Source organism: Talpa occidentalis, unplaced genomic scaffold, assembly GCF_014898055.3.
Source record: "Talpa occidentalis isolate TD23 unplaced genomic scaffold, MPIMG_talOcc4v2.1 talOcc4.4, whole genome shotgun sequence".
NCBI classification, from domain to species: domain Eukaryota; kingdom Metazoa; phylum Chordata; class Mammalia; order Eulipotyphla; family Talpidae; genus Talpa; species Talpa occidentalis.
In genome coordinates, this window is record NW_023604295.1 from 121,141,854 (window position 1) to 121,168,763 (window position 26,910).

A 26,910-nucleotide genomic window follows, 5' to 3' on the forward strand; every position below is an offset into this window, starting at 1 on the left:
AGTTAATGAAAAATAAATGTCATAAAATATTGCTCAAATAGCTTGATACGAACCGTACCACCAAAACTGCCAAAAGGCACAAGAGAATTCATTACCTAGGGAAAAAATCCAAGTAATTTTGGTTATGATATTTATTATACAATCCCCCAAAAAGAAATGCACTACATAATCACATAATTCAGAGCTAACAAAATTATAGAACCGATAAATAAAAAAGAACTCAACATATATTTTTAAAATTATCTGCTTAATATTCATTGTTGAGCATGGCAGGAACCTGGCAGGCAAACAGAGAAATCATATATCACTTTTAAATATGACAACTTTAGTATTTATTAAAGGCAGTTAAAAGAGAAAGTATTTGCTATAGATTAAGAGACACACTTCTCAAAGAAAATGCAAATTCACACCAAAATTAATTACAACATAAGGTACAATGTTTAAGATTAAATCATTTTTCATTTCCTCAATATACCATATTTTTAGAAGACCAGTAACCAATTAAAAATAAAAATTATCTAATGATATTTCAAAAGAGGAGTAGAGATATTAGGCAAAAAAAAACTTAATGACTACCTCCCTAATAACTAATTTGTAGAACAAGAAATAGAGACTTCAAAAAAGGATCACACACAGATTTCAAAATATCTAATGTTTGATTGGCAAAAGAAGATTAAGTATAATAAATGGAATAATCAAAATTAATAGTTTGCAAGTTATATTTCCTAACAGATGAATAAAAATAAATTTTTAGACACGTATGTACAAATTTAAAACTTTCACTACTTGGAAGTTTCCAATGTCGAAAATAAATTTTGAACTTCTGGGAAAATGTATATAAAAAAAGTCACAATCATTCAACAATAGTTAATTTTCTCCCTGTATAGTTTGAAAAATAGAGGAAACTGTGTTTATATTAAATTTTATAAGGGCTCCTTGGTGGCCTAGGGGTTAAGGCTCAGTGCTAGCGATTCCCGCTAACCTATATATTGCACAACAGACCTCTCCTATCTCGCTGCTGCTCCTCTCAGCAGTGTATTTCGGTAAATCTGGCTGTTCTGCTCCCCACTCTTTCTGTGGGGAATCTGCTCACTCCCCACGCCTCTGGCCTATACCCCAGTTCTTCTACACATAAAAAATTTATAATAAATTGTATCAGATGATATACACTTAATGTGTATTTAGAACAGCAATCACCAAAATACATTGGATGTAAAAATAAAATTCCTTTTTATATTTGTTTTTTTACTGAAAGGAAATCTCAGACTTTAAATGGACTCCAGCACTAACATCACTCAATCTAAAGGTCAAATGGTTACATGTCATTATCTTGAATTATAAATGGCCTAGTTAAATATATTTACAGATTAAATTACCTAGTTTTAAAGAAAACTAATCCCTTCTCAAATGGATAACTGGTTTGCTGTTGAACTGAAGAAAATGCTAATAATACATAAGAAAATGGCATAATTAATGCTTCTCCTTGTTGTTTTCCCTCATAACATAGGTGACAAAGATCATAAATGTCAAGAAATGGTCCGAAAAATGAAAAAAAAATCTAGCTTTCTATTTAAAATATAGATTTTTATGCATATGGGCTTAAAAGCATCAACATAATTAACTATAATTTTCAAACTCATCATGAATAGAAAAACTTTGTAAAATCTTTCACTTAAAGTTTAAAAGACTAGGACAACTATCACGCTCAAAAAGCCAATGATGCCTTTTGTTGCTATTGTTTGTATTTGTTTCCTTTCAATTAACTAAGGAGCTACATATATAAAATGTCTCAATGTTCATATAAAGGATAAAAATTTCAGAATATCATTGATTTTTTTGCTCTGATAATTTTTCCTTTGATCTTAATTTCAGAATTTTATGGAAATTGACAGTTCTATAGTAAAAGCAATATACAATAATACCACTATTCACTCACTAAAAGAAAATTGGAATGTGACTAATATATATACATTTAAACAATACATTTATATTTAAAAAAGAATGTGAAGATTATTTTCATTTAAATGGGAAATGTAATTTTATCCATCGAATTTTTTAGGAGCATTTGAAATATTTTGTTCTTATTTAAGATTATTGCACATGGAAAATATAAAATGCTTTTCTGGAAAATTATTCAAGTTTCTTAATTGACCAATTCAATGTTTGCCGACTTCCAAATATCTACATTTCAAGTCTGAGACTGAGCTTTACAGTACTTCTTGAGGATTTGTTATTCTAGAACTGCCATTTCTAAGGCTGAGAAAATACTGGAAATAAAATAAGCAGAAAGTAAAATAATTAAGATATACACATAGCCTGGGTTTTGTTGGGTTTTTTTTTTTTTTCAGTTGACATATATGTAACAATTGTCTAGCTTTGCTCTCAAGCAAAACTTATAAGTAAATCATTGCAGTTGTGTTAATCTAAGTTAAAGGTTAATCTACAGTTAATCTAGCCATGAAGATCAGTTTTTCTGGGTCCCATAGAAATAATGCAAGATACTAGAGCATTTGCTGCCATTTTAAAGTGAAAAAATAAATATTTTATGGGACAGAAAGAGTATTGCCTTGTCTGCTCTAATTTAAATCACAGGGAAAGGAAATTCTAAGGTGAGAAAAAAATCATACAAGCAAAAAATAATGCATTAATTTTAGCTAATAATACATAACCCTATGGTCCTAAAAGTTCTGGCAGTGCGGTGGAATTCTATAAAACTAAGAATTCATTGTTACAGGACCAATTTTCTAACAGTACCTTCTTTTATACGTTATTTCTGTAATATAAGTATTAGTCATGTCCTATTATTACAGATGTATTCTTCTGTAACACTTCAATTTCCTTCTAGGCCTTCCCATTAACTTTATTAAATATATTAAAATAAAGAACTTACAGCCAAGGAATTTTCACCATCACGATGTCCTCTATGATTATGAGCTCTTCCTCTACCATCAGAGATGCTGAGAAAATCTCTTCCAAAAGGTTCAGAAAAATTTTTCATCATGTGTCTCATACTTTCTCGGTGTGCCATAAAAGAATCACTGTTGAAAATATATACAATCATGTAAGAGTAGTGTTGGAATTTAAATAATAAGTAGGCCTCTAATAATGCTACAAAGAATTATTTTGAGCTAATATGCTTGTTAAAGAGAGCAAAAGAGCTTAGCAGAGTAAAATTCATGAGAACCCACTATTCATAAATACAGTTTATAGATAATGGAATTATCTTAAAGATCCATTATTCATGAATATAAAAACTGTTCTGTTTGTTACACTATAATTCACTTGTATACAATAATAAAAATACTTTTATTTGTCCCTAACTATATTAAAAATGATAAATATAAAGTAACATATCTTAGTAGGTTAAGCTAGTACTAAGGGAAATAAAAAAAAAAGGAATCTGAAAAATATTGCTGCTAGGTAGAGACAACCTTGGGCTTTCAGCAATACAATATAAATTCTAGTGAGGATTAATAAAGAATGAGACTTATTTATGTTTTTTACTTCTATTTGCATTTATTTTATGATAAATTTATTCCCAGGCCATATGTTTTTGCTTCTTCAAGAATATTTATTTCTTCTGTGTGCCTCCTCTTGAGCTGCAGGAAAATCTGCTCTTTTTCGACAAGAAACATCTTAGAAACATTTCAGTGTGGTAGAGAGTTCAGGTGACCATGAACTTTGTTATTTCTGCATCACATTTCAGGGACTGAAAGCACAAACCTCAGAGGTTGTCCCATTATAATATGTTGAGTGTTATTTTCCCTTATCTTCTCTTCCTAACAGAGTTATACTGCCACTCCCAATTATTCTGGTATTAAATACCCCTCATGGAAAAAAAAAAGAGATGTATTTTATTTAATAACATAAAGTAATAATCATATTTTAAGCCCTTTTCTCTACGCTGCGTGAATATCAATATTCCTAATCTGAGGCTATCCCGTTCATCCCAAGTCCCACTCAAGAACCTAAAATTTTAATTGACTTGTCACATATCAAGAAACAAACAATTTAATAAACATAGAAAGCATAAATGTATAAATAAGGGTTTTTTTTTTTCACATGAATTCTTGTGGTGGGATTTTTAGTTTTGGATTTTTGTTTTATTTGATAGGAGTGATGGGTACAGAAAATTCACCAGACTACCACTTACAGATTTTTCCACCTCTTAAAAATTCAATAATCACTATTTTAGCAGAAGTATAAGCAACTAGCACTATGAGAAAATTGAGAGAAATTAAAAATTAATCAATGACACGCAATGAGCAGCTTACATTTTAGCATATTAGAGAGCAGAAAGAAAGCTATTTTATGCTTAGGCAAATCAAATTTTGAAGATCAAAAGTTACTTTACAATCAATGAATCAGAATTTGGTGTATGTAACTCTCTTTTTATTTAAAGGAACAGAATTTCAAGTAGTTCTAAGCCTATAAATGAGTTGTCTAAGAAGCAATTTTTATTCTTACCTAAAAAACCTGGATTCCAAGGTATTTCATATTTAGATGATGTTCAATGCCAGATGATATCGAGCAACTAGAATTGTTAAATGTGAATATGGTATTGTGGTTATTTAAGATATTCCTATTTTCAGAGATGTATTTGGAAATACATAGGATTGAGAGGATTAAAAAGTCTAGAATTTGTAGCACCACTAGAGATGGATAAAGCAGATGTAAATTTTGAAATTCTGGGTGATGGTAAACAGTATTGTTTATACTTTTTATAGTATATGTTTGGAATGTTTCATGAAAAAAATCTTTAAAGATAAAAAATGAAATAGAATGATGTGAAATTAAAGGATTCCACACCACCTGATATTTTTAAATGGATGATTCTAAAAGTCATTTTGCCTAGAGTTGTATATTCACTAGGCATTGAGAGTTTAGAATATGGATATAAGTATGGAGATTAAAATGTTGGTTCTTATTAATCAGCAGTTACTTAAGAAAACCACATTACATATGTGGATAATTCAACTGCAATGAAGGAAGATACGTTAGGGAGTACTAGATTTTGTTCTGGTTTAAGTAAGTATTAAACAACTATTATTTTCCTATAGAAACAGAAAATTTAATGAGAATTATTTTTCTGATTGCTGTATAATTGGGTTAAAAATTCAGAAGCTAAATGTGCCTCATTTGAAATATTGCCCATGTTTTTCCTTACTTAAATAGAAGCAGGTATATTTATAAGTAGAGTAAATGTTTGAAAACATCTTTATTTTTTGACTGACATGAACAAAAGGATGACTGTTGGAAAATAAATTAAGACAAAAGTGGGCCCACAGTCTGGCTTCTGCACCTGTCTGAATGAAGAAATCTGGCTGGGTCCTGAAATGAGTTCAACGCATGTCAACAGAGAACAGCAGCTGCTTGGATATAAGACTTTTTCTCTTGTACAAAGTTTGAATTCCTTTCCATGAAAGCCAAAAATCTCTTGTCGTAGATCAAGGAGTTGTCTTAATATTTTTTAAGATTTCTCTCAGGTGAGAAGTTAATAGCTTTTATATTTTTCTATTCATATTTTTCTCTTTTTGAAATTTAAGTTTCATTCTTTTAGGAAAAATAAATTGGAAATATGATGATGCTTTATAAAGTTCATATCCTATAAAGTGGTGATTTCATGTACAGAAAGTAATCTAAAATATTAGCCTGAAATGTGGGTAAAGATTTATGTAAAAATATTCCTCATAGATCCAAAATATGCAATATTTTTCAGACAGTAAATCATGTTTTAAAGAGTATCTAAAGACTAAGAAAATATTTACAGTATATGTTGAGGGAAAAACAGCATATTTATAACCATAAAGTTTTGGGAAAAAACTCATATATGGAAGATGGAAGGAAACAAAATACACCAAAATGACATTAAATAGCCAAAATCATGGATTCTGTAATTTCCTTTACCAAACCTACAGTTTTCAGATTTTCCATGAGGATGCATTTTCAATTAAATCAGTAAAAATTTACTTATACTCTCATGACAGCCCTACTGCCTCTTTCAGATTGCTGATACAAACCACAACCGAAAAGAATATTTGGGACTAAATACACATTTTCTATTCCATATTATTTACCTGCAAGTATATCAAAAGCTAGTGAAAATAAATTGTTGCTCCCTTTTACCACACACACTCACAAAACAACTCAATTCTTAGTTTGATATTGAGTCACCAGGGAATTATTTCAAGAAGAAAAAAATTTGCTAAGGGCTGGTAATATTTCATTTCAGAATAAACTTCTGTTTTTAAATCTCTATCTTTTCCAGAGTTACAATTTTATTCGGCTTGCATAAGAATATATATATATATATTTGTGTTTCTAAGTAAAAAGCATTATATTATTCTTTATTATATAAGGGTCTCAGATAATTTATGTAGTAGTCCCATTCATGGAGGAAAATTCCTTCTTTCCACTATACATAGTAGTAGCAAAAGCTTAGTCAACAGATTGTTACAACTCTTTCAATCATAAAAAAAAAAAAATGTTCCCTACTTTCAATGAGGTAGACATGTCCATAAAGAAAATAACAGGTGATCCAAGTTTTGATGCTAGAAGTAACACATATCACATTCATAAGAGAATCTTGAGGGCCGGGGCCAAGACTCCTACAAATCTGTAAGAATCCAAAGAGTTGGGCAAATAGTAGAAACCCAAGAAATATTTTAAAAATAAGTTACATTTCTATAGATAATTCTACATTCCCACTGCTTAGAAGCAGTTTCAAATGGTGGTATAAGAAGATCTTGAATTGAAAGAACTATAGGAATGACTATGAATCCTCCCTCCTATGAGTATTCTCCTACAATGCATGGATACTTACAAAGTTCATGGATAGAATTAAGAATTATCTATGGGTGGAGTCTATGGAATAGCATTTCTTGATCTAGAAACTGTGCTTCTTGGATCCTAACTCAATGGTTTGCACCTAATGAACCAAACAATGACCCAAATTAGAAAGTTTTAGAAATTTTTGCAGTTCAAAACTCAGGTGTTTCATTCTATCAAATATGATAAAAATACCTTTGCAGGAAATGTGCAAAGTTAATTTAAAAGCTTTATATGTAAATAATTCTGAAAACATAAATTTTTAGATGCTAAAAATAACAGCAGCTATCTGGGGTCTTAATATAAAATGGCATTCTGAAAATCAAACCCTTAAATTTTAACTGAGCATGCTCAGTTAAATAACTGAGCATGTTCAGCTAATAATTTTTAAATTACTAAAATGAGAGATAATTTAAAGCTATTACCTTCTTGATTAAAGCCCTATCTCAGACTACATGTCTGAAAACAAATATGTAAGTAACTTTGAATATTGAACACAAAAGCTTATCTAGTAAGGGGATGATATTTTATTTCCTACGACAAAAATCTCACTTTAGAAAATATTAGTCAATGTATAACGTGTACATGGTATACATTTAATTTCAACCCAGTGAACAGGTCAAAGCAGTGTCTTCCAACTACCTCTAATATGAAAATAAATAAAATTTTAAAAACACTAAAAAAGGTAAGTCTTAGCTCCTATTGAAAGCAAAGAGATGGAAAAATAACATCTTATGAATATATACAGAGGATCATCAATTAAAAGAGCTGGGTGCTTAAGAAAAAGGTAATAATTTGTGGTTTAAAAAGATTTGCCAACCTGCCTTGAGTCTTTGATGTCTAATAATTGTAAATGGTAACAAAGCCATTCTTTTAGACTTGCATGAACAGAATTTTATTTCTGTAGCTCAGAAGAGTTATAATTCATGTTTCCGTACAAAGTAAAATTTTCTAGATTGTACTAGACATATGTAAACTTTTATACTGAATTAGAGCTTTTAGGGGTATAAGATAGCAACCCAAACCATTCAACTTCAAATTAATTTTCCTGGCCATAAGAACACATTTCTGTTCCTTCTTAAGTAAATATATATGAGAGGCGAAAGTAGTACTGAGAAAAAATTGCATAGATTTTAGCTTTTGTACTTTTAACCAAATTAGAAGTAATATTACTTAAGAAAGGATGCATGAAGGTATACTGTGAAACAATTTTTACTGAAATAATTTCAGCTCTGAAACAACAAGATTGTGAAACAAGATTTTTAAAGTTCCACTATATAATAAAACATCAAATTGGGCCTCCCCGGTGGCGCAGCGGTTGAGCGCTGGGTTGCGAAGCTGCCTGCAGCCTCTGCAGCCGGTTCGATCCCCGGCTGCTCCCCGGCCACCAGAGGAGGGTCCCACATGGCGCGCAGACCTCTCCTGCCGCCCGCTGCTCCCCTCAGCAGTGTACTTCGGTCCTTCTGCCTGCTCTGCTCCCCGCTCTGGCTCTGGTGAATTCTCTCACCCTCCCACGCTTCTGACTGTACCCAGTGCATGTATCAAACAAACAAACAATAAATAAATAAATAAATAAGACATGCCTCTAGAAATTAAAAAAAAAAAAAAAAAAAAAAAAACATCAAATTTAAAATATCACTTTTAAAGTTTCCCTTTGATTTTCTGATGGGACATTTAATGAGTTATTATAAGAAGATAAACATTGAAGATATATTTGAATTCAAAACTACAGATTTCAGATTTTTTATTCATATCTTTTGACAATTTCACCATGGTATTTTATCAGTCTCGAATTATTTTACAATTTTAACTTTATTTTCAAGAAATTTATTTTTTTGCCTGCCCACTTTCGAATGATTAGGAGAGTCTAGATATACATATGCCCTTTATTGAAAAAATGAATCATTTAGAAAATCATAGTGTTCATACTAGAAATTGTCAACATCAACAATGGTATCTGTTGAAGGAAAACAGTATCTTTCAGCAAGCAACTAAATACCATATTAACTACAAGACAGTGAATCAAGGACATCAAATTATCAGTAAACAATATTTATTGAATACTTTCTATATGTCAGAAATTAAACTAATTACTAGAGAACCTATGGACCTGGCCATAATGTTAAGAGGAATAATAATTTTGAAATGGTGGGCACAGAACCCTACTTTGTTCCTTAAGATAGCAGATGATTTTGATAAGTAGCCTGTCATCTTTATGAATCCCTTATGTTTGACTTACATTAAGTAAAGAATGTTCATTTTGTTTGGGGTTGGAGTTAAATAGGTGAGTCAAGTTACAGATAATCTGAAATAAATATAAATTCACACCTTTCTCCCTTACTTCCCCAAAGTATGTTTAATTTTTATGTAGTTGAATGCGGAACTGAGAAATTATAAGCATGAATCAGTTTTATAAAGTTAATTATAATAGTCTTATCCTAAATTTTTATGATATGGCTGCTGGTGTTTGAAGAAGGTTACAGAGAGTGATTGCTGAAAAGACTGACATGTAATGATTCTTTTCCAGAAGCACCAGGGGGAAAGTGTTCTTTGATGTTTGCCTACTACTTGTGGTATGTTGCTATTTCTGACTTGGCTCTTGGGTTCATTACCTTTGCTCAGAAAGAGTAACCCAAGAGTTTAAATTACACGTTTGCTACACATTTTAAAGAAGCACTAATTACAAAACTTACTTAAGGCCATTGTTCACTTTGGTATAATTCAAAAGTTGTTCATCATAGACTTCTTAATTGTTACCAACTGTACTGATGTCACAATTTTATAAGAACAACTTCAACAATTCAACTATCTGTGAATATATTTAGTCCCTCTTAGAGGTCTCTAAAACAGCAAATCATAATCATGAAATTTTTAAAAATGACACTGATCATAAATGAATCAATAGCTCCTAAACAAGTTAGCTAAAACTGTCTTTGCCCAAGTCAAGATGCCCCTTAGTTATGAGTGACCTTTAGAATAAAATGTTATTTTTCTATATTAATCATTTCATCTTTTCTATTGCCCACTTTTCAATCCTCTTACGTTATTTCGTTTTAAAAACAGTACTAACACATTTTAAGTCAATAGTTTCTTTTAAAGCAACAAAAAAATCTATCAACTGTTAATAGTGTTCATACTAGAAATTGTCAACATCAACAATGGTATCTGTTGAAGGAAAACAGTATCTTCAGCAAGCAACTAAATACCATATTAACTACAAGACAGTGAATCAAGGACATCAAATTATCAATGAACAATATTTAATTATAATAGTCTTATCCTAAATTTTTATGATATGGCTGCCGGTGTTTGAAGAAGTTTACAAAGAGTGACTGCTGAAAAGACTGACATGTAACTGATTGTCTTTTCCAGAAACAATCTTTAACCTTTAAAAAATGTTTCCCCCATGTTGCACAGAGAATGTAAGTGATCAGAATCAATTTGCAAGTCAAAATTAAAAATGGCAAAACATGTGGGTAAAAAAAATCACAATTCTTCCTGTTTAGAGATCCAGATTATTAACTGCTTCTGTAATTGCCAACGGATGAATAATAATAAGAAAACTAGGTAGGTCACAGTAAAAGAACTAATTTCTGAAACCTTCTTCTTAAGGTATCACATTACTTTGCTTGGAATCATTCACTTGGCGCTCGTTTACCTGGGGTGTCAAGTACACCTCTCAGTTTCCTAGCCCCATTTGTGCGTTTGACAGAAAGAGGAGTCTTTCCAAACAAGCCTGGCTCAGTCACAAGCAAGCAAAGAAAACAAACTGAGCACCTGGCAACTTCCAGTCCCGGGAGGCAAGAGCCAGCACAACTCTCAGACTCTTTTGTGTGCGCATAAACACTTACTTATGATTTAAGTTGCTTGTTGATTTTGATTTTTACTTTATTATAATTAGTCTTTTTCCTGGTCCCTTATTTAGGTTTTCTAGGTTGCTGCTAGGAGTGAGACCATCCGGTATTTTTCTTTTTCTTTTTGGCTTACTTTGCTGAGCATGATCCCTTCCAGCTCCATCCATGTTGCTGCAAATTGCATGAGTTTATCTTTTTTGATTGCTGAGTAATATTCCATTATGCACGTGTAAAAATCAAAAACAAGCAACTATAAACCAGACACACACTGGGTGAGGGAGAGGGAGGAAGGATTAGGGTCAAAATAAGGGGGGTGGGAATTGTATGGGGACTATAACCAAGATGAAAATGCATACATAGTGCAAAAATGAAAAATAATGTAAAAAAATATAAAAATAAATTAAAAAAATAAAAAAATAAACACTTACTTATGAAAAGGTTTTTTAAACATTGCCCTTTCGAAAGCATTGTCATCCTATAAAACATTCCCGCCCTCAACGAGGGGTAACCCGAATGCAGAAAGGGTTCTGCGACCCCGATTCTCATTAGAAGTTGCCCCGAGACAGCCCCCGCAAAATCCCGCAAAGCGCAGGGGACCCCACATCGGGGAAGTGATGGGGGACCCGGAGTCGGGCCCCCAACTTGGGCTGAGTGGAGAGCAGCCCGCACACGGGTTGCAGCGGGGGCGCCTTCTCGCACCCCCCTCCCGCACCCGCCAAGTCCGCCCCTCCCGCCCCCCTCGCCCCAAATCCTCTTCTCGCATCTCACCCCCAGTTCTCCCATCGTCACCCCACGGCCCCAAATCCTCCTCACCCACACCCCAACTACTTCACATTCTCCAACCCTTCCGTGCCCCCATGGCCCCCAATTCCCTTCCAATCCAGAGCCCCCAAATCCACTTCTTTGCCAACACACCCCTAATTCCTCTCGCACCCACAGTCCCGAGCCGTCCCCTCCCTCAGGCCGCGCTCCACAGCCCCTCGCCCGCCTCATCGTCACTCGCTCTTCCCTCAGGGCGCCCCCCGCGGGCACTCACGAGAAGAAGGGGTCATCCTCGAAGCTGCTGTTCAGCATCCCGAACATCGCGGCGGCAGGGGCGGCGGTGGCGCGGCGGCGGCGACGACTGACCGGAGACTGTGGAGCGCGGCGGCCGCTAACCCTCGCTCAGCGCTGTCAGTCACGCCAGCGGGGGCGGGGAGCGACCCTGGCTGCGCTCCCATTGGACACGGTCCGTGACGTCACCAAGGAGGGCGTGAACAGTGCGTCGCTGCCATGGAGACCGTGACAAACATTGGCAACCCTCCCCGGCCTCCGGGAGCGAGCGAGGTGCAGGGCGCTGAATTTGGCTGTCGAGGGTGGGACTCGGCCTGAACCCCGAAGTCCCCAGGATCGCCTCACCAGCCAATGTATGAGCCCCCAAATAGTCCTATATCCGAGTATTGGTAGTTGCAGAGTGTGGACAAAGAATGGGGGAAATGTGCGAAGAGCTGAGTGTAGTTAGAGTGCTCTTGCTTGAAGCAGACGGGTGAGTTCTTTCAGATTTCAACCAACTCATTTGCCTTTTTTGAATTTCAAACTCAAAGCTGTGTTTCCCGAAGTGGGAAAGGCTTAATTTATATTTCGACACCGTGTTTTAAAATAAGGTGAGAAAATGTCTCTCTTCTCTATCCACCTCCATGTTCATATTACAAGAAACACGTCTTCCTTGGATGCTGGGGTGTCTAACACTTCCCCAGCATTCCTTAACCCAACATTAGGACTCGTTAGCTCAACTCAGCAGCCCTCACCAAATAAAATTCCATTACTAAATATTTTTTAATTATATTTGTAGTGCGCCTTCTGTTTATGGCAAGTGAAGCTGGTTTTAAAGGTATGCTTGCTTTAATCGTCTTTAAATTTTTATGTGAAGAAATGAATTAATTCAAGGACTAGTGCAGGTGGGATTTTGACAGCAGGGAGAGATGTCCTGACAGTGGTTCTCACTGGGTTTTGGAAAACAATCCCCTTCAGGAACCAAGAGACAGGTGGAGGAACCAACAGAAGACAGGACATTGAAGAACGGTAAGAGTGTGAATTGAAAGAAAATGAACCTGACACGTCCACCTTTAATTCAGTGCCCTGCCTGGCCTCGCTAAAGAGCTGTCCATCTAAGGACAGAGGGCCATCCATGGCCCCACAAGGCCTCCAGGGATCAGGTTAGAGAGCTGGCCCTTTGCCAATGTGAAGAAGCAAGCAGGCCCTGATTTGGAGGTGGCAGGAGTACTCAGGAGTTATTTTGGGAGCTGGAAATTTAATCCTGTGGAGCTTTTACCTCCCTGTACCTTTAGCCAAGTTCTCTGAGACTGGTGGCTGAGGTAGGGAAGAACTTACAACCCAGGTTAAGATCACATAATTCTTCCAGGGAAGAGGATTGTTCTTCTCCAACTTCAGTATGAAACTCCGAGAGCATTTACTTGTTAGTGAGTTTCTAAATTCATTTCAAGGTAAAAAAAAAAAAGTTTTAGAAGACTGGAAATTATTTTCTCTTTGAAATAGTGTAAACACAAGATGTTAAGAGGGCCACACTAAAAAAAAAATTTAAATGGGGTAAATTGTTGGTGATAAGTTAGACTATTAAAATAGTTCTGGATTAAGGTCAAATGAAGCAACTTTTGAGAAAATTTCCCTTCTTGTTTATTCCTTGGGGATTTTTTTCCTGGAGTCATGTTAAACATACAAACTTTCGTCCACCACTTATCAATTAATCAGGGAACTACCTGTATCTTCTAAAATTAGTTTGCATCTAGAAGGAAATGCTTAAAAGAAAAAAAAAAGTGGAGGAATGTTGAGACCTCATAAGGTTCAGATTTGGTGGATAAGATGCCAGGAGATAAAAGAAGGGGTATGTCAGGAAAGGATGACTATCGCAGCATTGTATGGCATAGGCCTAAGGGGTCCTAGGCTATAAATTGAATCACAGTAGCTAACAGTAAATGAATGCATGCCAGACACTGTTGTAGTCCTTTCTTGTAGCTTGGCTCATTGACTCTTCACCAGATAATTTAGGGAGTAGAAATGGTTTATATCCTCATTTACCGTGATGCAACAAAGACAAAGAGAAGCTAAATAAACTGTCCAGAGTCACTCAGTAGTTGAACTGGGCCAGCAGTTTCCTCTGGCAAGGACTGGTTGCATGGAATGAGGGTGATGGGCCACAATTAAAGATGCAGGATGAAAGCATCTCATGCTGAGAAACCAAATAATGGCTCCAAGCTAAAAATTATAAAATTCAATGGGAATATATTTAAATCGAATCAATTCAATTGTGAAAATATTGAGTACCTACTTCGTGTCAGGCACTGGTCAAGATACAGAGGCATTGGTGAAGCACACAAAAATCCCAGACCTCCTGGAGTTTATATTGTTGTGAGGGACGAATAAAAATGAATGACATAGAAAGTAGTGTGTTAAAAGGTGATACGTGTTAGAAGGAAAATCTGAGCTAGGTAAGGGGCAGAGGTATGCAAATATAAATAAGGAATTCTGTGTAAGCATCACTGAGAATGGGATTTGAGCACCCTAGAAGGAAGTGGACATCTGTCAGAAGCATATTGCAAAGGCCCTGAGGTAGATGTGTATAATGTAATATAAAGCACAGTCTGTTCATATCCTGAAACTTACTTTCAGAGAAATGGGATGAACCAAATAAAGTAAAAATTATCCATGAGGATAGAAATGCCATTTAAACTTCCTGTTTTCCGGGCATTTCATCTAGTACATTGTATACATTATCTCATTAGTACACAAATTTGTGTACTAAGATGTTTATCACTATATTACATATGAAAAAATACAAGGTCAGAGAGATTGGTGATTGGCCAGTCAATTCAAATTCAGATTAGTCCTACTCCAAAGTTTATATTCTTTCCATCACCCTACTTTGTCTCCCTATAAAAAACTAAATTAAGCATTTATGAAACCCCTCTTTCGAGTAGGCACTTTGGCATATATAATCTCTAGATAACTATAATTTATGTTTTATTTGGAAGATCACTGCATTGAGCAAACACAGAGAAAAGCATGAGACCCAACCCTGCAATTATTAAAAGCACCAAGAGTTAAAAATTTCACTGAATCCTTTTTTCTTCCATCCAGGAATTCATTAAAATTTACTAAGGACCAGTTCTAGCTCAGGTACTCTTTTAGGCATTGAGGATACAAAGCGTCTGAGCCTATTGGATCTTACATTCTAGTGTATAGATCTTTTACCTGTTCATTCTACAATTACCCCTTTTTTTAAAAAAAAAAAAGATTTATTTATTTATGCATACAAGAACTGAGGTACAGGCCAGAGGTGTGATGGGTGAGAGGATTCACCAGAGACAAAGTGGGGAGCAGAACATGCAGATCGACTGAAATACACTGCTGAGGGAGCAGTGGATGAGTCAGGAGAGGTCTGCTGCACCATGTGGGTAGCTCCCTGGTTGGGGATCAAACTCATGCTGCAGTGGCCGTGGATAGCTTCATAGATTGCGTCTCAAGCCTCTGTGCCACCAGGGAGGCCCTACAATTACCCCTTTTTACAGCATTTGAGAATTTTCAAAATAATTTTGAAAAGATTATCTCAAGTGCTCAAGAAGAAATGAACACACTCTTGGGTGCTGAGGTTTCAGATTTAATTATAGTTCTCCATCACCAGGGGATTAGGCCAGATAAACACTTTTAAGGTAGTTAATTTCATTATGTCTAGACTTTCATCATCCTATTTCTTTTGTTTGTTTTTTTATAAACTGTATGCAGAGGTGCTCTGGTAGTGAGACTTCCCAGCAAACTCAAAGGGGGCACTGTGGGACATTTTAAACTTTTAAGGGAAACAGAGACTTGAAATGGGTCAGACATTGTACAAACTACTAACTTGAAATAGCTCACAAATTTTAACATTAGATTACACTACCTTCCTTTAGATGATTTCTTATCTTTGAAGAGCTAGGTTTTTTAAAGTTGCAATGATGAAAGTGTCTTGCAAAAATCAGTGTGGAACAGGAAATAGCGCTGATGAACAGAGTTCAATCTGTTTTCAGGGTTTAAGTTTTGCTATGCTGTACTGGCTGACACACACTGTTAAGTGTAATTAAGAATGATATAAATGTTTTACAATGATATAAACATATTCTTTCAATGTATCTACATTGTTTTTTAAAAGGCAGCCGAGTTTGGGGGATATAAATAAGTTGTTTGACTCTTACTACATAATAAACACAATGATTTGGCATTTCTTTAGACCTAGGAGATGCAGAGACTCTAAGAACTCATGCACTGGGATAGTTTGGGGACCTCTGTCTTAAGCCCACTAAGAGAAAGCTCCTAAGCTTTCTGTTTTTCACATATTTTTAAACTTAAAGTTGTATTGTTAATTCATTTTCTCTGAAAGATAGGAGCCGTTTTCTTTCTAGTGATCATCTTTTTGGCTGGCTGTCTTAACAGCCCACTACCAAGTTTGCACTGTATCCTTATGGAAGATGGGGAAATGCTGCAGAAGGAGTAAATGATTTATAGGAGCAATTATTGGGGGAGTATGGGGTCTTCATACACCCCATCAGGGCCGCTCTAGTCCCTAAGACATTGTTGTACACATTAGGAACAGATGTCACCTGGTATTCCTCAGGTGTTGCACATTTATCTAGACAGCCCCACACCCAAACCTGAATTCTTTGCACTAGACAAGGTTACTGAGTATCAAACTCCATCCATATACTCATGAGCAAGAAATGTCATTTTCTTTTCCTGCAAATGAAAATTTATATTCTGGGCTTCCATAACAGTGGGAGTGATTCCCCCTGCCTCCCAGGGAGAAAATTCCAAGGCATAATTGGTCACCAGGCCAGCCATGCTGCCTCCCTGGAGGCAACTTTATTCCCCTCGTTGGGTAAAGTCTAGGATGCCAGGCATCTGATGATTGGACCCAGCCCGGCATAATAATTGTCTTAACTGCCAATGGCACCCCTCTCCCTTAGAGAAACACACTTTCTAGAGCAAATTTTTCCGCCAATGAAGTAAAAACTAAAAGCAAATTTACGTTCACAAAGGGAATTTTCTAGTGTTCTTTGCTACACTACCTTTTTTACCAAAGGACAAACAAGCAGCAATTTTTTTTCAGTCATATTTACTTCTATAGCTTATGTTCTCTGTGAACATATAGATTCATGACTGGGAGTTTAGTTTGTACAAATTGTAACTGAGCTATATTTTATTTAGAAAAATATTGAGAAATGTCACCTCTTGGGCCACTGGGAACAAGAGGCCTACTTTTTTTTTTTTTTTTGAGATTTATTTATGCATACATGTACTGGGGTATAGGCCAGAGGTACAGGGGGTGAGAGGATTCACCAGAGACAGAGTGGGGAGCAGAACAGGTGAACTGACCCAACTACACTGCTGAGGGGAGCAGCAGGCAAGGCAGGAGAGGTCTGCTGCATTATGTGGGTAGCTCCCTGGCCAGCCTGGGATTGAACTAACTGGTACTACAGAGGCTCCAGACAGCTTCACAGTGCTGTGCTTAACCTCTTGCACCACCAGGGAGGCCCCAAGAGGCCTGCTTTTGTGGAAAGAAGATGCTGAGGCTCCAGTCATTGGACAGGGTTCTGACATTCAAGTGGTAGCCAGGATGCAGGAGAAAATCAGAGGAGTGTCCTGTTACAGTGATACAAGGCTAGAGAGAACAAGATGCTAGAAAAAGCTGAGAAGGACATAAGGGCCGCCTTTAGGGTCAGGCAGAGCCAGTTATACCTCTCTTAATAAACATGGGCAGCTGTTTGGGCCTTTTCCACACTTCTGGGACATAAACCTTGGTGGCTTTGGAGTACATGTCATGATCTTTTTAAAATAAGAACTTAGTCAAGTGCACTTAGTAAAGCTTCCATTTAAAAGATATCTACCAAGAATTTTACAAACTTGATCCCAACATTCTCTCAGTAATGCTATGAGGGAGGCAATGTCTCCATTTTGCATTTTGCAGAGATTCAGGAAGGTGGAATGATTTGCTAAGGTCCTCTAGTTGGTAATTGATAGATCAGGGATTGTGACCCATATCTGACCATTTCAAGGTCATTTTCTTCTCATCATACCCATTGCCACTCTTGTAATGGAAAAGGACTTAGTGTTATGAAATCATAAAAATGTGAAGTTCCAGTGCCATCCAGACTTTGACATTGATTGTTTTGTTAAAGTATATAAAAGGGTTTGAAATTTTTTGCTGAAAAACAAACAACAAAAACAATGATATAGAATGAACCAAAAAAAAAAAAAAGCCTAAGACTTTGAATGACAATGTAATTTACAAATGATACACTAAATTTTTTTTTGATACGCTAAATTTTTAGTGAAAAACCTCAAACTTTCTCCACAGGCTATAATAGATCCATATATAGTTGATAAAAATTATCATCCAAAATTTGATAGGTTTTTTTAAATTTACTTTTAAACTGAGATATAACTTAAATATGATAAAGACACTAACGTGTACAGCTGAATACATTTTTACACATGAATATACCTAATGCAATCACTACCTAATACAAGATAGAAAGCATTCCAGTACTCCAGAAAATTCCCTTTTGTTTAGCATTATGTCTGCAAAATTCATATTGTTGAATGTAACGAGTTTATTATTTTACATAGCTGGGAAATATTTTATTGTATGAATTTGCCACAAGCAATTTATCCATCTATTGTTGACAGATTTTTTGATTGTTCCCTTTTATTTTCTTTTAATAATAAAGCTGCTATGGACATTTTGTGCATTTATTGATTAACTGAAAATTAACATTTAGCTCTTTTTAATTCTTAATTGTTGAGACTGGAAAAACATTTTCTCCAAACAATAATTTCATCAAGAAGATTTTCCTGTGGAGTCAACACTTTGATGTTTGGGACTGTCTATAGTTCTTTTGTGTATAGAAGAAATACTTTGTTGCTGCTTTAAAAAACTGAAACATTTTAGAATCATAGAGCCTAAAACAAGTTGAATAGTAAAAAGATTTCTTTAAGAAATATTGTTGAGGTCATCTGTTCTCAGGAACTGTTTGATATGACTGTATAAAATGTTGTTTTAAGTTATTTTTAAATCTTTGATAAGATTTGGAGAGAATTCAAGCTGCGGGTGCATGTCCCACTGTGAAAGCAGTTGAAGTCTGCTCAAGGACTGAGGGAATATTCTGGAAAACATGATGAATTTAGGATGCCTTCAGCCCTTTGTCTTATGCTTACATGATTCTACTATTTGAAATGGTAGGAAAATCTGCATCCATCTTAGAAGAGTTATTTTTAATTTCAAGGCTATGCAATTTTTAATACTATCCAAGGTATGTATTTTACAGTAACAAGATAAAGGGGTAACAGGGACTTAATAATGAGTGGCTCCAAGCTATTCCTGGTTTTCTCCTAATTCATATTCCCCTCAGCCCTGGAAACACCCTTGGGACTCAATCTCCAGCAAAGTTCACACCTCTCTTTAACTGGTGCTGGCAGCTTGTTGGGAGTAATTGAAGTGGCCTAGGCCTGGGGTGCTGGTAGACAGGAGAATGCTGTGGTCTTGAGACAGGAAGAGTAAAAGGACAGGGACAGAGACAAGGTGATAATCGAGGACAAAAATTCTGCAAGGATTTTGCTGTTTCCATGGGCTGGTAAATAAGAGATAAAATCTCTGGTAACTCTAGGCCCAACACCTACTGCCATAAGTTTCCTAGGCTCATTGTTTTCTTTTTTGTTGCTTCATTTTGTTTTTACCATTTCTGAGCTATCTTTCCACAGCTTACCAAGTTGGCTGCTATGGGAAAAAGGGGAGTTAAAAGACCCAGAGAAAAAGGGAGTCACAGACCTTGAGACCAGACCAGTTCAAACTGGAGCTGCGGGTACGTAGCCTCCACAAGACATTCACCTTGAAGATGCTCACAAGCCCTGCCCGACCACAGGGCAGCATGGATGGGTTCCTGCAAACAGCAACAATAATGGACTTCAGCCAAGTCATGCATCTTGCTTTCTCAGCCACTAAAGTTTCATTCCTTTGTTCTCCAGGTCCATTCCTAAAACCTAATAGATCCCTAGCCTTGGCACCTCCGGGAGCCTCTCTCATGCTCAGATCTCCCTGGAGTGCTCATTTCTTACTCTTCACTAACCAATAAACCAATAAACCCTGACTCCTTGTCTGTGGAATCCTCTTTCCTGGGTTTGGGAGCGGGACCCCTCAGTTCATCCCTCTGACTCCTGGGGGGTACAGCAGCAGACAGCAGCTGGTACGCTGCTAGATTATCCCCCTGTTTGGGGGAGGTTGGGATTGTACTGAGGGGACCAGGGTCTGCTCCCTTGTCCCGTGACACTTTGTTCTTAATAAAATTTAAAACCTACTATGTGCAAGGCACACTGACTGCCAATAATGCCATTACTATTTATAGATTTAAAATATCACAGGCTAAGTACTTGGCCTCCTATGGATGTTCTCCTAGGAAGCAGCAGAGTTAGGACTAGATGCCAGGTTGTCTGGTTGTAGCATCTGGGATCTTAATCAGGACGCTGGTATAACCCTTGCTGCCCCCCACTCCCCCTCTATAGAAGACTGGTTGTGTCTTCCCCTCTGATTGGGAATGGGGCTTTACTTAGAGCTGGAGTAAAAATTAAACACCAATAAGGGCCAGGCAAGTAATAAAAGTGAGAGAAGTAGGGCTGGTAAGATTATGAAAATACCAATTAATAATAATGAAAATAACAACAAACACTTATTGTGTTTCCTCTAAGTGCTCTAAGTGCTTTACATGTTTTAACCCCCTGATTCTCTAAACAATCAAATGAGATGGACACTATTATGCTCATTTCACATGAGAGCATGTGAAGGGTCAAGGAAGAGAAGGCTGCTCAAGGTCACACCTCTCGGAAACAGGGAGTCAGGCCTGAGCAACTGCTTGCTTATCCCTGTGCTGTGGAGCCATGGTCTCTGGAGGGATGGGCTGGGGGGAGCACTGTTGGGGGGTTGCCTCTGGCAAAGGGGGCTCTGGGGAGCACTGTTTTTCAGCTCCAAGGTGACTGCCCTGCAGAAATTTATACCCCCTGATAATGTGGAATTTCACACAAAATCACCCACTTTTTAAAAGTTGGCAATTAATTGAAGCTGGCAATTAATTAAAATCAAAATACCTAAGCAGGTCAAACAAAACAAACCTGTGGGCTAAATCTGGCCTGCAGGCTTCAAGTCTGTGATCTGGCCACAGAAAGTGAGTTTTCACAGCATGGAAGGATTCCCAAACCCAGGAACACAATATACAGGCTTCTGAGTGTAACTCAAACATGCAAGAATGCAAGTCCTGCCATGAGAGCTGAGAGGCACCCTGGCCCTCAGCTGAAGGGAGTGTGAGTGACATTGTCATCACCAGTCACTGGCTGTCCATATCTTCAAACACCAGGGCCATGAGGCAGTAGCTTCGTTTCTGCAGGATATGTACATTACAAATGCTTTCATCTGGTTTTGCAGCTTAGCCCACGTTGATCAGGTTTGGATATCATATTGCCTTTCCAATTCTGTTCAGTCTTAAACTGGATCTGAAATCACATTGCCTGAATTCTAATAGACTTGTACTTTAATTTTTTATTTATTGAAGATTATACCACCTATAAAGCTTTGGAAAAATTAGACTAATAATGTATGTAATTAAATATCAAAAACTTCTTTATCCACACATAAGCAATCTGTTAAAGTGTGACTAGTTGCTTTCAAGATCTTTAACATTTCTCTCTTGTTTACTTGTTACTTGTTCTGTTATTGACCAGCATGCCCTGGAGAGGCACAGGGTTTTTTAAACAAAAAGCTTGCTAGGCAACATTTAAAGAAAATTATTTCTTTCACTTCATTTCCCCCTTTCAAACCTTTATAGTCATACTTTTAAGTTCTTAGGGAGTTCTAGGTTCTTAGGGGTCTTAGGTTCTAGGTTCTTAGGGTTCTAGGTTCTTAGGGAAAAGTGTAGTATTTCTTAGGGCTGTCAAATAAGCTGAGCAGTCAAGCACATCCTCTGAAAGCAAAATGAAGGAATTCTTTCTTGCCTCTCTCTAGACCACAGTCCTCGATCCTCTGCATTCCTTGGCGTGTCTCCACATCCCTCCAGTCTCTGCCTCCATTACACATGGCCTCTACTGTGTCTCTGAATCTGAATCTCCATTTTCTCATAAGCCACTGCATTTAGAGCCCAACCTAACCCACTATAGTCCCATCTTAAAACTTGATTACACCTTGGAGGACTATTTCCAAATAAAATTACATTTATAGGTTCCAGGTGGAGATTCATTTTAGGGGTGTTATTGGGCAGGGGGTCTAAAATCTGTTACCAGATCAGAACTTCTCTCACTGGTTCTGCGTCTGGCTACCCACCACCACAAATGCAAACAAAAGTGCCTTTGGTACACCAAAAGAGAGACAATTTATTGTAACCAATAGGGCAAAAAAAGGGGGAGATGTAGCAGGGAAGAGGGAGAGGGAGAGGGCGTGGTCATCACAATGGCACAAAGTCTTACCATCCTGCCAGCACTGGGACAGCAGGGTGTGGCAGAGGTCTGCCACTCTTGAGGTTGGGGGCTACCCCACCCCACGTCAAGGGAGGCAAAGACCTGCCACCCATGAGGGCTGCTGCTCTGACACAAAGAGAGCTAGCCCATGTGTACAGTTCCCCAGTAAAGGCTCCCCAAATGGCTACTCAGCTCTGGCCCCTTTCCAGCAACTCGCTTGCTCAGGACCTCAGGGCCCAGTTCAGACCACGACACTGTGCAGGCGTCATCCCCTCTGACCTGGGTGGTTTCCAGATATCAGCAGGTGGAGTTTGGCCTCTCATCTGGAAAAGAGGCATGGTTGTCTGTGAAGTCAGGGAGGCTGTGCCCACCTCCCCGGGGCTCCCACCCCAGGCCACTCCAATAGGGGGACACTATTCAATCCAGTGCATGCATCAATTAGTAACCTGTAAAAAAACAAAAATAAACAAACAAAAAAACCAAGCACAACAAAATTCTCAGAATTGATCATTATTCAAGATTTGGAATATAAGCCAACACTTGGCAAGCTTGACAGTGTGTAACTTTACAGTATGCTTTTTGCATATTAACCTTATTCCTCTATTTTCTTCCTACCTTTTCAACCCTCATTCACTCCTTTGCCCTATTTTCTTCATTGACTTATTGAAATTTCTCTTTTATCTGGTCTTACACATTTTTATAAAACTCTGGCACTTTTCTGGAGCAAAGAATGAAGAATAAATAACTAAAATAATAAAACAACTACAGTTAATTTGATAGTAGTGTTGAGATATTGGCCTGCATTTGAGAACAAACTCATTATGAGATGCTTTCTAACATGATGAAATGCCAGTGTCGATCTCAGAGTGATGTCTCTAATTGCCCAGACCTTTTTACATTAGGTATCTGCATGAGTTATAACTCTTTTGTGAAGATAAAAAGGCTGCTGCAAGAACTCTCCCCAGTGCTGTTAGGGCTGTCAGACTGGAGGGCATCTCAAATGAGATTAATGATGTCTGCCCTAACAGAAGATTTAGCATAACCAAGATTATGGATTCTGCAGAAACCTGCCAGCCCTCATTTATTTGGAATAAATATTATTTTTAATTAAAGTCCTAAGGTAGGTTATTTCTGAGTTAATGAGATCTACAGTGATTTCCTTTGGGAATTAATTTTCTTTCTTAATTCTCAGTCATTTTGATGATTACGGTTCATTCAATCTTATGCATGGCAGCCAGCTTGGTAAGACATGCTGATTTCTAGCTAAAGGCGCTAAATAACCCTGTATTTGTTTTTACACAGCACTCTTGTTTTCTAATTATATTTATCATTTAACCCAAACACTTACAGATTTGTCTGTCCAATTTAGATGTACCTAGTGAGTCTCCTTTATAAAATACAGCGATCATTCACAAGAGAATAAAGCTTCATTCTAAGAGAAATGACAAGGAACATAATTTCAGAAAATTATAGTATTGCCATTTTAAACTGCTTTTTATTGATTCTGGTCCTTTGCTAGGCACCATGCTAAGTGTTTTATATACATCGACTCTAATCCGGATAGGAACTGTGCAAGATAGGGATAACAGTTCCTATGTGCTGGCTCATGGACCGAGGCTCAGGATGGCGTTTTCATGTTGTAGATCTTGTTCACAGCACCAGGCCATGCAGTCCCTCTACTGAGGAACGTCATTCGGCTTCCACAGATCTCCACATAAACATTGGTACTTATCAGCAGGTGTTCAAACAGATCTTTGGGGTTGGTGTTCTCATTATTGCTGTGTGATAAACCACCTCCAAACATTGTGGTATAAAAGAACCATTGTATTATATGCATAGATTTGTGGGTAGGAATCTAGGCAGAGGCATGAAGAGGACTTATCTAGGGCCTCAGCTGAAGGAGATGGTCACTGGCAGGAGTCTCAGTGTGACCTTCAGCCAGAACACTGGCATTGGACTCCCTGCCAGGCCTGGGCTTTCTTTTGGTGTGGTAGCCCCTCACAGTAGATGGTCATCTTAAATGGCAGCTCAGGGCTGAGTATCCTGAGAGAATTTTGGCATAAGTCTTTCCTGAACCAGCTTTGGAATTTACGCTGTGCCATTTCTGATGTGTTTGGTGGTTAAAAGCAAGTCACCAAGATGGACCCAGATTCAAGGAAGGAGGCATGACCCCACTTCTCAGTGGGAGAAGCAGCAGAATTTGCAGAAATGTTTTAGAGCCATCACCATGGGCAACAAATACTCTGCTGCACGGTTTCTTGTGCCTTACCTGCAGCAAGCTATCATAACTATCAGGATATTTTCTGTTGTGATGAGTTGAAACATTGTGAATCTCTCTTACAACAGGGGAGCAGTCAGTTGACTAAGTTCTATTCCATGAGGTATAAACTTCCAAGGCTCCTTTCATTTTAACTTCTGAGTCTTCTTAATGAGATGGAGGACATCCTCTGTGGTGCCAGGAATGTGGGCTGGGCACGTGAAGGTGTGATGTGAGCTCCCGCAGCCACACTGACCCCATGTGTAGCCACTACTGAGGAGATGAGACAAGGGCTTGCGGACACAAGTGGCCATCATAATCACTTCTAAATGTTGTTCATTTGAAAGAGAAATAAACATTGTTCTTATTTTAGCCACTGTTCATTGTTGCTGTTGTTGTTGTTGCTGTTTATGAAATTAATTGGTGCACTTAATTAGCCCTCATTGACACATTGCTCTTGAAAATAATTTTATCAGCTTTGGTCACAGCAGGCAAGGACATATTCAAAAGAGTTTAATGAAGGCATTAGATACAGAGACTCAGGAAGGGTTAGGAGAGTCAGTCAGGGACAAGCAGCTACAGGAAGTGGTTCCAGCCTGCAGGTCTGAAGTGGTGACTGTGCTGTATCTCTGGGAGAGGAGCTAGTCTGCAGAAGCTGTGGTCTTAGGAAAATAGCCACGTTTCAGTGTGGCTGAGTAGGGGGACGGAAGGGACCCAATTCACTTTCTTCCTTCCTTTGACTTGCTGCCAATCAGAAGCCAGAGGGCCGGAAAATGGGGTTTTTCATCTATGACCCATATATAAAGGTCAGCCTCCTGGGATACTGCTGGGCAAAGCAGAATGAAGAGAAATTCTGTAGGGATGATTCAGGGAAATAGCTATCTTCACTTTGCCCTGATTATAAAATAACTTTTCAGTTTTTAAGTATTTGAAGAAGAGAATAATATGATCTTTATCAACATGAAATCAACTAACTTGAAAATTTACTTATTACTGCTGTTATTAGTTTAAATTAAATGGTACCTATCCTATGGTCCAGCAATTTTACTTCTAGGAATCTATACAGCCACTGAAAAGAATAAGGCAGCTAGAGGAAATGCTTTGTTAAGTTTTCCAAGACACATAATCAGGAAAAACAGTCAACTGTATAGCAATCTGCTCTGAAAAGAGAACCTACAAATCGATCTCTTTATAGAGTTTAAGTCTAAGCACAGGGAAAGTGGTAAGGACTGTTAGCAATGGTTGCCTGCAGGGACAGTCCAAGCTGCAAGATGGGAGGGGCAGACATTTCCTTACATTAAAAAACAAAGAAAATCGCCTGTGTCTTTCTGTCTGTGTCCATCTTTCTTGTCCTTTTAATAAGGCTTCCTTTCCATTTTGTCCTTCGCAGTGTGGAACTCATTTTTATTATTATTATTATTATTATTATTATTTTGGTGTTTGTAAAAAAGAAAGTCAGATTAAATAGGAGAAATAAAAAAAAAAAAGAAAGAAAATCAGTTGCCCAACAATGACTTGAGTCTCCTTTTTAAAAGCGTTTTTTCAATAAAAAATCCAAATGACAAAAATGTGGAAGCTATCATTTAAGAACTTAATTCTTGATATAACTGTGCATTTCTTTTATCAGATTGTTGCCATTATTTACCCAAGGCTAGCACATGAGCTAATGTAGTAAATTATGTGCAACCATTTACTGGCTGGGATATTTAAGACATGTAATTTCTAGAAAAAATATATAAATGAATATTGAGAAAACGCAGAATAATTAATTTAGTAACATGGTGACTATATCTAATTTACAAGTTTCGTATTTGAACTGAATCCAATATTCAAATCCCTCATTGACATTTAAACCTTAGACTGATTTAGGCAGAGGTTTTTGTCATAGATTATGGAACTTCTAAAAAGTTTTTTTACAAAATAAGAGAAAAAAGTATACATTTTTTAAACTCAGGTCTCTAAGATGTGTGTAAATGTCTATCAGTGGGATTTAGAAGAGAATATTGTCCCTCAGAAATTATAATACTGTTATTGTAGCAAGATAAAAATTGGAATGTCAAGTTATGAGTTCCAAACAAAACCTTAACCTTTAGTATTTTCTAGCATTTTAGTAGGTTTGCATTCACCCACTTAAAGCTAACCTACTTAACTTACTACTTATTACCTTCTCTTATTAATTATAAAGGCCCTGAGAGCCTTTGCTGAAAATGGCCCATGTGACCTTTGAATAAATATATGGTTATTCATATGGCACTATTTATTCACAGGTATATAACCACATACATGGCTATAGAAGGGTGTTAGTGTGAAATGATTTTTAAGTGACACAGGGCTTGAGATGCTATTCATGCTCTATGGCAGGTACTCAAAAACTTTTCTTCATTAAAATTATTTCAAACAGAGAAAAGAACATTTATGGGAGATTATAATTTTGGATGATTTTTCATT

At 37.1% G+C, this 26,910-nt stretch overlaps 1 protein-coding gene across 5 annotated transcripts in view; it reads right to left on the reverse strand.

The window, feature by feature from the left end:
* MLF1 (myeloid leukemia factor 1) overlaps window positions 1–11,838 on the reverse strand; it is a 30,004-nt gene extending 18,166 nt beyond the window's left edge. For 3 of the 5 annotated variants that reach the window (XR_005128130.2, XM_037526219.2, XM_037526218.2), the window contains exons 1-2: window positions 11,719–11,838; window positions 2,891–3,038 (exon numbers count right to left, since the gene is read on the reverse strand). Coding sequence is in view for 4 of the 5 variants with exons in the window: in XM_037526219.2 (XP_037382116.1) it covers window positions 2,891–3,038; window positions 11,719–11,765 (195 nt within the window). In the remaining variant the exon portion in view is untranslated. Of the gene's footprint in view, window positions 1–2,890; window positions 3,039–10,486; window positions 10,563–11,718 lie in introns of those variants that run through there. The other 2 variants (XM_037526221.2, XM_037526220.2) reach the window with 2 other exon arrangements.
* Between the last annotated feature and the right edge of the window lie 15,072 nt (window positions 11,839–26,910).